The sequence below is a fragment of the Pygoscelis adeliae genome, unplaced genomic scaffold (assembly GCF_000699105.1).
Source record: "Pygoscelis adeliae isolate BGI_AS28 unplaced genomic scaffold, ASM69910v1 Scaffold888, whole genome shotgun sequence".
Classification (NCBI taxonomy): domain Eukaryota; kingdom Metazoa; phylum Chordata; class Aves; order Sphenisciformes; family Spheniscidae; genus Pygoscelis; species Pygoscelis adeliae.
In genome coordinates, this window is record NW_008825329.1 from 4,689 (window position 1) to 21,205 (window position 16,517).

Here is a 16,517-nt window from a genome sequence, read left to right on the forward strand (position 1 = left end):
CAGCCGGCCCTGCCGCCTCGCCAGGGATGGCGGCGCCACCTTTGATCTTCGGCCCTTTTACATTGACGTTAAAACCCGACCCGGAACCTTTCGGTGCGGCTGCGTCCAAGGCAGGGGCGTCAAGGTGGAGGCCCGCGCCAGGCCCCTTAACGTCGACACGAGGCGCTTCCACGCTGACTTTTGGACCTTTGACTTCACCGGCGACATCCACGTCGCCCCGGAGGTTTGGTCCTTTCAGCTTCAGGTCAACGGCCGGCAAGGAAATGCCGGGCGACTGCGTTTGAAATTTAGGGCCTTTCAATTCCACGTCGGGTCCTTCCAACCCAACACCCGCCCCTGAGCCCTTCAGGCCTCCTTTCGCCTGGGGACCCTCAAGGCTGACGCCTACCTCGGCCCCGTTCACACCAGGACCAGAAATACCAAACTGGGGAAGCTTGAGGGACGGGAGCTTGATGGTGCCGCCCAGAATTTCGAAGCCGACGTCGGACGCGTCCACTGATGCTTTGGGGCATTTAACGCCGGCAGAAACGTCAAGGTCTCCTTTCAGCTTTGGTCCTTTCAGGCTTACGTCCAAATCCGGGGCGGAAACGTCAACCGAGGGCCCTCTGACATCGATGCCCGGGATGCCGAGATTGAGATTTGCGCCCGGGGCTTTCGCATCCGCCTCCATTTGGGGGACGGAGCAGTCGACGCCTCCTTTTACGCTCAGATCAGGTGCCTCCATAGCGGGGGATTTAAACTTCGGCAGCTTCAGCTTTCCTCCCCAGCCGCCAATGTCAACGCCTGGCGCGTCCAGGCTGACACTTGGCCCTTCCGCAGAGCTCGAAACGTCCAGGTCTCCCTTTATTTTTGGTCCTTTCAGGTTCCCATCAAAATCGGGCCCAGAGATTTGGGGCCCTTGGAGCTTTACGTCCACGCCTCGGAGGTTCACGTCAGCCGAAGGGAGGCTCACGCTTCCTTCCACGGCTGGGACCGAGACAGCCAAGTTTGCATCCGGCATTTCCAGACCCATTTTCCCCGCCGTGGGCAGTTTCAGCTTTCCTTCGGGACCTTCCAGTTCTGCCCCAGGAACGCCGACTTCACCTCTCACTTTTGGTCCTTTCACGTTGAAGTCGACATCTGGCACCGGGACCGAGGGAAGGGCGACGTCAAGGGCGGGTCCTTTCAGGTCGCCCTCCATTTTCAAGTCCCCTACGCCCACCTGCCCACTGGGAAGCTTGAACTTCGGTTTCTTCAGGCTCACGTCAGAAGCTTCGAGGTCCACGTTGAGACTCGGGCCTTTTCCATCACCTTTGGCAGTTGGCACAGAGACCTCTAGATCAGGCGCTTTCAGTTCCCCCTCTATTTTGGGGGCTGCCAAAGCAGCATCCCCTCTGAATCTGTGCGATTTAAGATCAAATTCAACATCCGGGAAGGAGATTTTCCCAAACATGGGTTTCTTCCCTCTGGGGGACTTCACCGTAGCATCGCCTTTTATCGTCACGTCCGGACCAGCTACGTTCGCATCCAGGTCGGGAGATTTCAAATTCGCATCGAGCTCTCCACCGGCCCCATTCACGTCGAACCCACCTTTCTTCCCTTTCACTTTAGGGCCGCTCATATGAAGTTTCGGCATCTTGAACTTGCTCTTCTTACCCTTTCCAGCAACGCTGACATCGGGCGACTCCACGTTCAGCTCCGCCTCAGGCAGATCCACTTCTGCCCCCGGGACCTTGATTTCCGCCTTCGGGCTCTTCATCCCAAACCCAAACTTTGACTTCTTAAACTTGGGAAGCTTGACATTGGCCTCCGGGCCTTCAACGTTCAGGTCAGGACATTCGACGTCGACTTCAGGGCATTTGACTCCAAATTCTGGGCCTTTGAGATCAACTTCGGGACCTTTCAGGTTACCTTCTATCTTTGGGGTCGAAACGTCAAAGCCTCCCTTCGTTTTGTGGCCTTTCAAATTCAAGTCTATCTCAGGCATTGAGATTTTCGGAACGTTCACGTGCATTTCTGGCATCTTCAGTTTAGGACCTTTCAGTTTGCCCTCTGGACCTTCGACGCTCACGTCCGGGACGCTGATATCTACCTTGGGGCCCGAAAGATCGACCTCCGTCTTTGGCAGGTTCACGTCCACGTCGGGACCTTCTCCTTTAAAGCCAAACTTGGGCAGCTTCATCTTCGGCAGCTTCATTTTTCCCTCCAGACCATCAACGTCAACCTCCGGGCCCTCGATATCTACTCTGGGGCCCTTGATATCAATTTCGGGACCCTTCAGACCTCCCTCGAGCTTTGGGCCCTGAAGGTCAGCATCGCCTTTCAGCCTCAGCCCCTTCAGGTTCAAGTCTATGTCTGGCATGGAGATCTGGGGGGTCTTGACGTGCATTTCCGGCATCTTGATCCCGGGCCCTTTCAGTTTTCCATCCGGCCCTTCGATGTTCACATCAGGTGCCCGAAGGTCCAACTTGGGGCCTTCGATGTCAACACCTGGACGCTGCAAATCCCCTTCCAACTTGGGTGCCGAGACCTCCACGTCGCCCTTCAGCCTGGGGCCTTTCAGGTTAAAGTCGACGTCGGGCATGGAGAACTTGGGCGCCTTGATGTGCATGTCTGGCATCTTGAACTTGGGGCCTTTGAGTTTCCCTTCCGGCCCTTCGATGGTCACATCGGGAGCCTCAACGTCTATTTTGGGGGCTTGCGCATCAATCTGGGGGGCTTTCAAATCACCTTCAAGCCTGGGCCCGGAAACATCTACGCCTCCTTTCAGTTGCGGCCCCTTGATGTTGAAGTCGACATCAGGGATGGAGACCTCGGGGGCTTTAATGTGCATTTCAGGCATCGTAAATTTGGGACCTTTGACTTTTCCATCCGCGGTCAGGTCAGGAGCCTCTACATCTACGCTGGGGCCTGAAAGGGCCACGTCCCCCTTTGGGAAGTTCACGTCCACATCCACTCCCTCCCCTTTAAAGCCAGGCATGGAAAACTTGGGCATTTTGAATTTAGGCAGCTTGAATTTCCCCTCCGGGCCGTCAATATCAACATCGGGGGCACCCATGTCTAACTTAGGAGCGCCGACATTGACCTCTGGACCTTTCAGTTCACATTCGAGTCCTGACACCGACGTGTCTACGTCTCCTTTTACTTTGGGACCTTTCAGGTTCAGATCAAAGTCCGGCGTGGAGATTTTGGGAGCCTTGAGGTGCAGGTCCGGCATCTTGAACTTGGGGCCCTTCAGCTTCCCTTCAGGGCCTTTGATGTCCACGTCGGGGGCCTCGATCTCAACCTTAGGGCCTTCCAGGTCAGGTGCAGAAACCTCCACATCCCCCTTCACTTTCGGACCCTTCAGGTTCAAGTCAAAGTCTGGCATGGAGATCTTGGGTGTCTTGAAATGCATCTCGGGCATCTTGAACTTCGGCCCCTTCAGCTTCCCCTCTGGCCCTTCAGCCTGGGGCCTTTCAGGTTCAAGTCAATGTCGGGCATGGAGATCTTGGGTGCCTTGAAGTGCATGTCTGGCATCTTGAACTTGGGACCCTTCAGCTTCCCCTCTGGGCCTTCCAGCTCAACATCAGGAAGGTCAACATCGACTTTGGGACCTTTGATGTCAATTTCGGGGCCCTTCAAGCCACCTTCCAGCTTGGGAACCGACACTTCCACATCCCCCTTCACTTTCGGACCCTTCAGGTTCAAGTCAAAGTCTGGCATGGAGAACTTGGGTGCCTTGATGTGCATGTCTGGCATCTTGAACTTGGGGCCCTTCAGCTGCCCTTCAGGGCCTTTGATGTCCACGTCGGGGGCCTCGATGTCGACTTTGGGGCCCTTGATGTCCACCTCGGGACCCTTCAGGTCACCTTCCAGCTTGGGAACCGACACTTCCACATCCCCCTTCACTTTCGGACCTTTCAGGTTCAAGTCAATGTCGGGCATGGAGATCTTGGGTGCCTTCATGTGCATCTCGGGCATCTTGAACTTGGGACCCTTCAGCTTCCCCTCTGGCCCTTCAGCCTGGGGCCTTTCAGGTTCAAGTCAAAGTCTGGCATGGAGATCTTGGGTGCCTTCATGTGCATCTCGGGCATCTTGAACTTCGGCCCCTTCAGCTTCCCCTCTGGCCCTTCCAGCTCAACATCAGGAAGGTCAACATCAACTTTGGGACCTTTGATGTCAATTTCGGGGCCCTTCAAGCCACCTTCCAGCTTGGGAACCGACACGTCCACGTCGCCCTTCAGCTTGGGGCCCTTGAGCTTCCCCTCTGGCCCCTCCAGCTCAACATCAGGAAGGTCAACATCGACTTTGGGACCTTTGATGTCAATGTCGGGGCCCTCCAAGCCACCTTCCAGCTTGGGAACAGACACGTCCACGTCGCCCTTCAGCTTGGGGCCCTTGAGCTTCCCCTCTGGCCCTTCCAGCTCAACATCAGGAAGGTCAACATCGACTTTGGGACCTTTGATGTCAATTTCGGGGCCCTTCAAGCCACCTTCCAGCTTGGGAACAGACACGTCCACGTCGCCCTTCAGCTTGGGGCCCTTGAGATTGAAGTCAACGTCGGGCATGGAGAACTTGGGTGCCTTGATGTGCATGTCTGGCATCTTGAACTTGGGACCCTTCAGCTTCCCCTCTGGGCCTTCCAGCTCAACATCAGGAAGGTCAACATCGACTTTGGGACCTTTGATGTCAATGTCGGGGCCCTCCAAGCCACCTTCCAGCTTGGGAACCGACACTTCCACATCCCCCTTCACTTTCGGACCCTTCAGGTTCAAGTCAATGTCGGGCATGGAGATCTTGGGTGTCTTGATGTGCATCTCGGGCATCTTGAACTTCGGCCCCTTCAGCTTCCCCTCTGGCCCTTCCAGCTCAACATCAGGAAGGTCAACATCGACTTTGGGACCTTTGATGTCAATTTCGGGGCCCTTCAAGCCACCTTCCAGCTTGGGAACAGACACGTCCACATCCCCCTTCACTTTGGGGCCTTTCAGGTTCAAGTCAATGTCGGGCATGGAGATCTTGGGTGTCTTGAAATGCATCTCGGGCATCTTAAATTTGGGACCCTTTATTCCCTTCTGGGCCCTCTGGGCCCTCGATTTGAACATCGGGGGCACTAACGTCCAACTCAGGACCTTTAACATCAACTTTCGGCCCTTTCAGGTCACCTTCCACACACGGCACGGACACATCCACATCCCCTTTCACTTTCGGGCCTTTCAGGTTCAAATCGAAGTCCGGCATAGAAATTTTAGGAGCCTTAAAATGCATCTCTGGCATCTTCAATTTGGGGCCTTTCAATTTTCCTTCTGGTCCTTCAATCTCCACATCGGGAACATCTATGTCGACTTTGGGTCCTTTTATATCCAGTTCCGGACCCTTCAGGTCACCTTCCAGCTTGGGAACAGACACGTCCACGTCCCCCTTCACTTTCGGACCCTTCAGGTTCAAGTCAATGTCGGGCATGGAGATCTTGGGTGCTTTGATGTGCATCTCGGGCATCTTGAACTTGGGGCCCTTCAGCTTCCCCTCTGGCCCTTCAATGTCCAGCTCCGGACCTTCAATATCCACCTTCGGACCAGAAACATCCAGGTCTCCTGTCGGCAGGTTCACGTCCACCTCCGGGCCTTCTCCTTTCAGCCCCGGCATCCCGAACTTGGGCATTTTGAACTTGGGCATTTTGAGTTTACCCTCTGGGCCCTGAATGTCCACATCTGGCACGTCAATGTCCACCTTGGGGCCTCCAATATTGACGTCAGGAGCCCTAAAATCCCCTTCTAGCTTCGGAGCAGAACCTTCTACGTCTCCTTTCAGCTTGGGACCTTTGAGGTTTAAGCTGGCATCAGGCATTGAAATTTTGGGAGCCTTGATGTGCATCTCCGGCATTTTAAACTTGGGACCTTTCAGTTTTCCTTCTCGCCCTTCAACATCCAGCTCAGGAGCATCAATGTCAACCTTTGGTCCTTCGATACTGACGTCTGGCCCACTCAAGTCCCCTTCCAGTTTTGGCACTGAGAGATCGACGTCCGCCCCTCCTTTTGACTTGGGACCTTTCAAGTTCAAATCAAAGTCCGGCATGGAAATATTGGGAGCCTTGATATTCATTTCGGGCATTTTAAATTTGGGGCCTTTCAATTTTCCTTTGGGACCTTCAAGGTCAAGGTCAGGAACCTCTACCTCCACTTTTGGTCCTTTCACGTGCAAATCCGAGCCCTTCAGGTCCACCTCGGGCAGAGAGATGTCCATATCCGCCTTCGCTTTGGGGCCTTTCAGGTTCAGGTCAATGTCGGGCATGGAGATCTTGGGTGCCTTGATGTTCATTTCCGGCATCTTAAATTGGGGGCCCTTGAACTTCCCCTCCGGCCCTTCAATTTGGAAGCCAGCACCTTCGCTATCCAGCTTGGGACCCGAAACATCCAGCTCTCCTTTCGGAACGCTAACGTCCACCTCTGGCCCCTCGGCCTTAAACCCGGACGCACCGAATTTGGGCATTTTGAACTTGGGCATTTTGATTTTACCCTCCGGCCCGTGAATGTCCACGTCGGGGGCCTCGATGTCGACTTTGGGGCCCTTGATGTCCACCTCGGGACCCTTCAGTTCCCCTTCCAACTTCGGGCTGGAAACATCTAACTCTCCTTTTAGTTTATGCCCTTTCAGGTTTAGCTCCACGTCTGGCATTGAAACTTTGGGTGATGAAATACTCAGGAAAGGCATTTTAAATTTCGACCCTTTTGATTTTGCCTGTACATCCACGTCTGGAGCGTGAACATCGACTTTCGGACCGGATATTTCAACGTCCGGTTTTTTCAGTTTCACATCCACGTCAGGGCTTTGCACTTTAGGACCAGAGAAGCCAAATTTTGGAAGTTTAAACCGAGATTTTTTAGCCTTTCCTTCTAGATCAAGCTTCGGGCCCTCGAGCTCGACCTCTGGCCCTTTGATGTCGAGCTTCGGGCTTTTCAGCTCACCCTCTATTTTGGGGAGGGAAGGATCAAGGTCAGCTTTCAGTTTGGGGCCTTTCAAATTTAAGTCAATCTCTGGCATGGAGATTTTAGGAACATTGAATTGCATGTCAGGCTTCTTAAATTTAGGGCCCTTAAGTTTTCCTTCCGGGCCTTCAATGTCCAGGTCAGGAACGGTAACGTCAACCTTTGGACCCGAAATAGCAACATCGGCTTCAGGTAGATTTACGTCAACTTCTGGGCCCTCTCCTTTCAACCCGGACAACCCAAACTTGGGCATTTTGAACTTGGGTATTTTTATTTTACCTTCCGGACCGTGAATGTCCATGTCGGGGGGTTCAATGTCGACTTTGGGGCCTTTGATGTCCACCGGACCCGAAATAGCAACATCGGCTTCAGGTAGATTTACGTCAACTTCTGGGCCCTCTCCTTTCAACCCGGACAACCCAAACTTGGGCATTTTGAACTTGGGTATTTTTATTTTACCTTCCGGACCGTGAATGTCCATGTCGGGGGGTTCAATGTCGACTTTGGGGCCTTTGATGTCCACCTCGGGGCCCGTCAGGTCACCTTCCAGCTTGGGAACAGACACGTCCACGTCGCCCTTCAGCTTGGGGCCCTTGAGATTGAAGTCAACGTCGGGCATGGAGAACTTGGGTGCCTTGATGTGCATGTCTGGCATCTTGAACTTGGGGCCCTTCAGCTTCCCCTCTGGCCCTTCAACGTCCAGCTCTGGACCTTCAATATCCACCTTCAGACCAGAAACATCCAGGTCTCCTGTTGGCAGGATCCACATCAGGAGCTTCTATATCCACTTTAGGACCTTTGATATCCATCTCGGGGCCTTTCAAGTCACCCTCTAGTTTGGGGGCTGAAACATCCACGTCTCCCTTCAGCTTAGGACTTTTCAGGTTCAAATCGATGTCGGGCATGGAGATTTTTGGTGTCTTGAAGTGCATTTCAGGCATTTTGAACTTGGGGCCTTTAACTTTTGCTTCTGGACACTCTAGGTCAACGTCGGGAACGTTAACATCCAGTTTAGGGCCTTGGACGTCAACGCCCGGGCCTTTCAAATCACCCTCAAGTTTCGGAAGAGAAACGTCCACGTCCCCCTTCACTTTGGGGCCTTTCAGGTTCAGGTCAAAGTCCGGCATGGAGATCTTGGGTGCCTTGATGTGCATCTCGGGCATCTTGAACTTGGGGCCCTTCAGCTTCCCCTCTGGCCCCTCCAGCTCAACATCAGGAAGGTCAACATCAACTTTGGGACCTTTGACGTCAATGCCCGGGCCTTTCAAATCGCCCTCAAGTTTCGGAAGAGAGACGTCCACGTCCCCCTTCACTTTGGGGCCTTTCAGGTTCAGGTCAAAGTCCGGCATGGAGATCTTGGGGGCTTTGAAATGCATGTCGGGCATCTTAAATTTGGGACCCTTTACCTTCCCTTCTGGACATTCTAGCTCAACATCCGGAGCTTCTATATCCACTTTCGGACCTTTTACTGTAACCTCAGGCCCTTTCAGGTCACCTTCTAACGTGGGAATGGAAACATCAACATCCCCCTTTCCTTTTGGACCTTTCAAGTTCAGATCAAAGTCCGGCATGGAGATCTTGGGAGCCTTAAAATGCATCTCAGGCATCTTAAATTTGGGGCCTCTCAACTTCCCCTCTGGGACCTCAATATCCACATCAGGAGCTTCTATATCCACTTTAGGACCTTTGATATCCATCTCGGGGCCTTTCAAGTCACCCTCTAGTTTGGGGGCTGAAACATCCACGTCTCCCTTCAGCTTAGGACTTTTCAGGTTCAAATCGATGTCGGGCATGGAGATTTTTGGTGTCTTGAAGTGCATTTCAGGCATTTTGAACTTGGGGCCTTTAACTTTTGCTTCTGGACACTCTAGGTCAACGTCGGGAACGTTAACATCCAGTTTAGGGCCTTGGACGTCAACGCCCGGGCCTTTCAAATCACCCTCAAGTTTCGGAAGAGAAACGTCCACGTCCCCCTTCACTTTGGGGCCTTTCAGGTTCAGGTCAAAGTCCGGCATGGAGATCTTGGGTGCCTTGATGTGCATCTCGGGCATCTTGAACTTGGGGCCCTTCAGCTTCCCCTCTGGCCCCTCCAGCTCAACATCAGGAAGGTCAACATCAACTTTGGGACCTTTGACGTCAATGCCCGGGCCTTTCAAATCGCCCTCAAGTTTCGGAAGAGAGACGTCCACGTCCCCCTTCACTTTGGGGCCTTTCAGGTTCAGGTCAAAGTCCGGCATGGAGATCTTGGGGGCTTTGAAATGCATGTCGGGCATCTTAAATTTGGGACCCTTTACCTTCCCTTCTGGACATTCTAGCTCAACATCCGGAGCTTCTATATCCACTTTCGGACCTTTTACTGTAACCTCAGGCCCTTTCAGGTCACCTTCTAACGTGGGAATGGAAACATCAACATCCCCCTTTCCTTTTGGACCTTTCAAGTTCAGATCAAAGTCCGGCATGGAGATCTTGGGAGCCTTAAAATGCATCTCAGGCATCTTAAATTTGGGGCCTCTCAACTTCCCCTCTGGGACCTCAATATCCACATCAGGAGCTTCTATATCCACTTTAGGACCTTTGATATCCATCTCGGGGCCTTTCAAGTCACCCTCTAGTTTGGGGGCTGAAACATCCACGTCTCCCTTCAGCTTAGGACTTTTCAGGTTCAAATCGATGTCGGGCATGGAGATTTTTGGTGTCTTGAAGTGCATTTCAGGCATTTTGAACTTGGGGCCTTTAACTTTTGCTTCTGGACACTCTAGGTCAACGTCGGGAACGTTAACATCCAGTTTAGGGCCTTTGACGTCAACGCCCGGGCCTTTCAAATCACCCTCAAGTTCCGGAAGAGAAACGTCCACGTCCCCCTTCACTTTGGGGCCTTTCAGGTTCAGGTCAAAGTCCGGCATGGAGATCTTGGGTGCCTTGATGTGCATCTCGGGCATCTTGAACTTGGGGCCCTTCAGCTTCCCCTCTGGCCCCTCCAGCTCAACATCAGGAAGGTCAACATCAACTTTGGGACCTTTGACGTCAATGCCCGGGCCTTTCAAATCGCCCTCAAGTTTCGGAAGAGAGACGTCCACGTCCCCCTTCACTTTGGGGCCTTTTAGGGTCAGGTCAAAGTCCGGCATGGAGATCTTGGGGGCTTTGAAATGCATCTCGGGCATCTTAAATTTGGGACCCTTTACCTTCCCTTCTGGACATTCTAGCTCAACATCCGGAGCTTCTATATCCACTTTCGGACCTTTTACTGTAACCTCAGGCCCTTTCAGGTCACCTTCTAACGTGGGAATGGAAACATCAACATCCCCCTTTCCTTTTGGACCTTTCAAGTTCAGATCAAAGTCCGGCATGGAGATCTTGGGAGCCTTAAAATGCATCTCAGGCATCTTAAATTTGGGGCCTCTCAACTTCCCCTCTGGGACCTCAATATCCACATCAGGAGCTTCTATATCCACTTTAGGACCTTTGATATCCATCTCGGGGCCTTTCAAGTCACCCTCTAGTTTGGGGGCTGAAACATCCACGTCTCCCTTCAGCTTAGGACTTTTCAGGTTCAAATCGATGTCGGGCATGGAGATTTTTGGTGTCTTGAAGTGCATTTCAGGCATTTTGAACTTGGGGCCTTTAACTTTTGCTTCTGGACACTCTAGGTCAACGTCGGGAACGTTAACATCCAGTTTAGGGCCTTGGACGTCAACGCCCGGGCCTTTCAAATCACCCTCAAGTTCCGGAAGAGAAACGTCCACGTCCCCCTTCACTTTGGGGCCTTTCAGGTTCAGGTCAAAGTCCGGCATGGAGATCTTGGGGGCTTTGAAATGCATGTCGGGCATCTTAAATTTGGGACCCTTTACCTTCCCTTCTGGGCCCTCGATGTCTATGTCAGGAGCTTCGATGTCCACTTTGGGCCCTTTGAGTTCCAGATCCAGCCCTTTCACATCACCCTCTATCTTCGGCACAGAAACATCCAGTTCTCCCTTCAGTTTGGGACCTTTCAAGTTGAGGTCGACATCAGGCATAGAAAATTTAGGGGCCTTAATATGCATATCCGGCATTTTTATCTTGGGGCCTTTCCATTTGCCCTCAGGACCTTCAACATCCAGATCAGGAACATCAACATCCAACTTCGGACCTTTAATACTCACATCAGGTCCTTTCAAGTCACCCTCTAATTTTGGAACAGAAACATCGGCACCCGCCTTCACTTTGGGGCATTTCAGGTTCAAGTCATTGTCGGGCATGGAGATCTTGGGTGTCTTGATGTGCATCTCGGGCATCTTGAACTTGGGACCTTTCAGTTTTCCTTCAGGACACTCAATGCCCAGCTCTGGACCTTCAATATCCACCTTCGGACCAGAAACATCCAGGTCTCCTGTCGGCAGGCTCACGTCCACCTCCGGGCCTTCCGCTTTGAAGCCAGGCATCCCGAACTTGGGCATTTTGAACTTGGGCATTTTGAACTTGGGCATTTTGAACTTGGGCATTTTGAATTTTCCTTCTGGGCCGTGAATGTCCACGTCGGGGGCCTCGATGTCAACTTTGGGACCTTTGATGTCAATGTCGGGACCCTTCAAGCCACCTTCCAGCTTGGGAACAGACACGTCCACGTCCCCCTTCACTTTGGGGCATTTCAGGTTCAAGTCATTGTCGGGCATGGAGATCTTGGGTGCCTTCATGTGCATCTCAGGCATCTTGAACTTGGGGCCCTTCAGCTTCCCCTCTGGCCCTTCCTTGAAATGCATCTCGGGCATCTTGAACTTGGGGCCCTTCAGCTTCCCCTCTGGCCCTTCCAGCTCAACATCAGGAAGGTCAACATCGACTTTGGGACCTTTGATGTCAATGTCGGGGCCTTTCAAGCCACCTTCCAGCTTGGGAACCGACATGTCCACGTCACCCTTCAGCTTGGGGCCCTTGAGATTGAAGTCAACGTCGGGCATGGAGAACTTGGGTGCCTTGATGTGCATGTCTGGCATCTTGAACTTGGGACCTTTCAGTTTTCCTTCAGGACACTCAATGCCCAGCTCTGGACCTTCAATATCCACCTTCGGACCAGAAACATCCAGGGGCATTTTGAACTTGGGCATTTTGAATTTTCCTTCTGGGCCGTGAATGTCCACGTCGGGGGCCTCGATGTCGACTTTGGGGCCCTTGATGTCCCCCTCGGGACCCTTCAGGTCACCTTCCAGCTTGGGAACCGACATGTCCACGTCACCCTTCAGCTTGGGGCCCTTGAGATTGAAGTCAACGTCGGGCATGGAGAACTTGGGTGCCTTGATGTGCATGTCTGGCATCTTGAACTTGGGGCCCTTCAGCTTCCCCTCTGGCCCTTCCAGCTCAACATCAGGAAGGTCAACATCGACTTTGGGACCTTTGATGTCAATGTCGGGGCCTTTCAAGCCACCTTCCAGCTTGGGAACAGACACGTCCACGTCCACCTTCACTTTGGGGCATTTCAGGTTCAAGTCAATGTCGGGCATGGAGATCTTGGGTGCCTTCATGTGCATCTCAGGCATCTTGAACTTGGGGCCCTTCAGCTTCCCCTCTGGCCCTTCCAGCTCAACATCAGGAAGGTCAACATCGACTTTGGGACCTTTGATGTCAATGTCGGGACCCTTCAAGCCACCTTCCAGCTTGGGAACTGACACGTCCACGTCACCCTTCAGCTTGGGGCCCTTGAGATTGAAGTCAACGTCGGGCATGGAGAACTTGGGTGCCTTGATGTGCATGTCCGGCATCTTGAACTTGGGGCCCTTCAGCTTCCCCTCTGGCCCTTCCAGCTCAACATCAGGAAGGTCAACATCGACTTTGGGACCTTTGATGTCAATGTCGGGACCCTTCAAGCCACCTTCCAGCTTGGGAACTGACACGTCCACTCCCCCTTTCACTCTGGGGCCTTTCAGGTTCAAGTCATTGTCGGGCATGGAGATCTTGGGTGCTTTGATGTGCATCTCGGGCATCTTGAACTTGGGGCCCTTCAGCTTCCCCTCTGGCCCTTCCTTGAAATGCATCTCGGGCATCTTGAACTTGGGACCTTTCAGTTTTCCTTCAGGACACTCAATGCCCAGCTCTGGACCTTCAATATCCACCTTTGGACCAGAAACATCCAGGTCTCCTGTCGGCAGGCTCACGTCCACCTCCGGACCTTCCGCTTTGAAGCCAGGCATCCCGAACTTGGGCATTTTGAACTTGGGCATTTTGAATTTTCCTTCTGGGCCGTGAATGTCCACGTCGGGGGCCTCGATGTCGACTTTGGGGCCCTTGATGTCCACCTCGGGACCCTTCAGGTCACCTTCCAGCTTGGGAACCGACACGTCCACGTCGCCCTTCAGCTTGGGGCCCTTGAGATTGAAGTCAACGTCGGGCATGGAGAACTTGGGTGCCTTGATGTGCATCTCGGGCATCTTGAACTTGGGACCTTTCAGTTTTCCTTCAGGACACTCAATGCCCAGCTCTGGACCTTCAATATCCACCTTTGGACCAGAAACATCCAGGTCTCCTGTCGGCAGGTTCACGTCCCCCTCCGGGCCTTCTCCTTTCAGCCCCGGCCAGGTCAAAGTCCGGCATGGAGATCTTGGGTGTCTTGATGTGCATCTCGGGCATCTTGAACTTGGGGCCCTTCAGCTTCCCCTCTGGCCCTTCCTTGAAATGCATCTCGGGCATCTTGAACTTGGGGCCTTTCAGCTTCCCTTCAGGGCACTCCAAATCAATATTGGGTGCCTCAACATCTAGTTTTGGCCCCTTAATGTCTATTTCTGGCCCTTTCAAATCACCTTCTATCTTAGGAGCCGCAATATCCATTTCTCCTTTCACTTTAGGTCCCTTTAGGTTCAAATCTACGTCTGGCATGGATATTTTAGGTGTTTTGATATTCAGCTTCGGCATCCTGAACTTGGGGCCTTTCCACTTTCCTTCTGGTCCTCCAGCCTCCAGCTCTGGCACGTCAACATCTGCCTCTGGCCCAGAAATATCGATCTCTCCTTTTGGCAGGTTGACATCGATATCGGCTCCCTCAAACTTTGGGCCGGACACGTTAAAATGAGGCAATTTCATTTTTGGCGTTTTCAGCTTGGCTTCTGGACACTCCAGGTTGACATCTGGGACCTCGACATCCATTTTCGGTCCCTTGATATTAACGCCAGATTCTTTCAAGTCACCTTCTACCTTTGGAAGAGAAACATCCATCTCTCCTTTCATTTTATGGCCCTTTAAGTTCAAATCTACATCCGGCATGGATATTTTAGGCGCCTTGATATTAAGCTTAGGCATCTTAAATTTGGGGCCTTTTATTTTCCCTTCAGGGCACTCCAAGTCTACCTCAGGCATATCGACATCCACTCGGGGACCTTCCACATCTATTTTGGGGCCCTTCAGATCTCCAGAGGTCTTCAGACCAGAAATATCTGCATCTCCTTTCAGTTTGGGGGCCTTCAAATTGAGGTCTACATCTGGCATGGACAGTTTTGGCGTCTGAACGTTTAGTTCAGGCATTTTAAATTTGAGACCTTTTCCTTTTCCTTCTGGCCCTTCGATGTCCACGCTCGGCACATCGATATCTACCCTGGGAGCAGAAATGTCCACCTCACCCTTTGGAAGCGTCACGTCAACGTCGGGGCCCTCTCCCTTCAGGCCGGGCACCCCAAACTTGGGCATTTTCAGCTTAGGCATCTTCAGCCTGCCCTCCGGACCGTGGACGTCCACCTCTGGTGCTTCCATGTCAACCTTGGGGCCTTTGATGTCAAGTCCAGGTGCTTTCAGCTCCCCTTCCAGTTTTGGGGCAGAAACGTCCAGGCCTCCTTTCACTCTGGGACCTTTCAGATTCAAGTCGATGTCAGGCATGGATATTTTGGGGGTCTTGACGTGTACCTCTGGCATCGTAACTTTGGGGCCTTTGACATCTACGTCAGGCATGTCCATTCCCAGCTTGGGGCCTTTAACATCGAGCTGAGGTCCTTTCAAGTTGCCACCCATCTTTGGGATAGAAACATCCACGCCTCCCTTAAGCTTAGGTCCCTTCACGTTAATGTCCATATCTGGCGCAGACAAACTGGGCCCTTTCAAATAACCCTCTGGACTTTCAAATTCAACATCGGGAGCCTTTACGTCCATCTTGAGACCCTTGGAGCCAAGTCCTTTGACATCCCCTTCCACTCTGGGAACCGCCACGCCCACATCTCCCTTCACCTGAGGGCCTTTCAGGTTCAGGTTTACATCCGACAGAGAGATTTGGGGCGTTTCGACCTTCTTGAACTTGGGGCCTTTCCATTCTCCTTTGATGGCCGCATCGGGAATGCCAACGGCTACCTCGGACGCTGCTGGTCCCACCTCGCCCTTCGGGAGCACCATTTCCACAGCGGGACCTTCCCCTTGCGAGTCCAAGGCAGTGAATTTTGGGAAGGTCATGCGTGGCATTTTGATTTTTCCCTTGCCGCCGTGAACATCTGCATCGGAAGCCGGGAGCTCTACGCCGGGTCCTTTGGTACCCACGCCGGGGACCTTCGGTTGCGGGGAGGGGACCTTCGCAGCACCCTTCGACCCCATGTCCACCTGCGGCTTCGGGACTTTAACTGAAGGAGCCGAAACTTCAGGTCCCACGACCTGGACAGATGAGGAGGCAACGTCCACGCACGGAGCCTGCAGCTTCGGCGCGGGAACGGCGGTGCCCACCTGCGGAGCTTGAGCTTCGATGCCAGATCCCGCGGTCGGGAACCCAAATCTGGGCATGTTCAAGACGGGAATCTTGATTTTTCCCACATCGACAGCTGGATTTTCCATCGCCGGGAAAGAAACGTCAGCTCCGGGGGCTTTGATGTCTCCCTGAAGACAAGGGGCAGAAGCGTCAGCGTGTGACAGCGTCCCCCCCAGCAGCTCCCCTTGGACATCCGTGCCAGAAACGCGTCCTTTGCCATCCAGCCTGAGACCCTTGACGTGAAAACCCGCGTCCAGGCTCCCCATCTGTCCGTTTGCTTCAATGCCGGGCGAGCTGCCCTGGGGGCCCAGGAACGCCGTGCCAGCAACGTTACGTCCCGGCACCTCCACCGTAACAGATTTTCCAGTTTCCCCACCAGGAACTTGGCTCTCCGGCAGTCGAGGGTCCAGCTGAGTCCTCAGGTGAAGGCCCGTCATTTGCGTTCCCGACACGGTTATCCCGGGCTTTCCGAACTGAGCCTCGCCGAGGTGGACGTCCAACTTCTGGGCAGAAGATTCGGCTGTTGGTCCAGGAGGTGCCCCCCTGGTGTCCGTGCTCCAGTCTGTGCCTTGGGTGCTTCTCCCAGGCAGATCCCCCGCTGCCGTTTTGATCATAGTTTTCCCAGGTTCTGCTTCAACGTCGGTCTTCGTCACGTGGGTGACCTCCCGGGTCGGGATCCAGATTTTGAAGTCTGGGCCGATGACGTCGACGTCTTTCGCCCCGTCATGCCTGCTGACATCGACGGTGTACGCCGTCACCTTTCTGGTGACCGTAATGGTCCTGCTCTGCGTCCCGCCGCACTCCGCTTCCACCGCCTCCTCCGACTTCAGCCGGGGTTTGATTTTCGTCGTGTAAATCCTCCTGTACTCCTCGTCATCTCCACTCTGGAA

The 16,517-nt window shown here is 53.3% G+C and overlaps 1 protein-coding gene across 1 annotated transcript in view; it reads right to left on the minus strand.

Annotated features, from left to right (window-relative positions):
- Nucleotides 1-16,511, minus strand: part of LOC103922229 (neuroblast differentiation-associated protein AHNAK-like) — a gene marked incomplete at both ends in the record, with an annotated part of 21,152 nt that extends 4,641 nt beyond the window's left edge. The window contains 8 exon segments of the mRNA XM_009330328.1: nucleotides 22-3,372; nucleotides 3,435-3,977; nucleotides 4,601-5,030; nucleotides 5,032-7,697; nucleotides 7,729-12,793; nucleotides 12,827-12,863; nucleotides 12,945-13,486; nucleotides 13,488-16,511. Coding sequence (XP_009328603.1) covers nucleotides 22-3,372; nucleotides 3,435-3,977; nucleotides 4,601-5,030; nucleotides 5,032-7,697; nucleotides 7,729-12,793; nucleotides 12,827-12,863; nucleotides 12,945-13,486; nucleotides 13,488-16,511 — 15,658 coding nt within the window.
- Nucleotides 16,512-16,517: the final 6 nt, after the last annotated feature.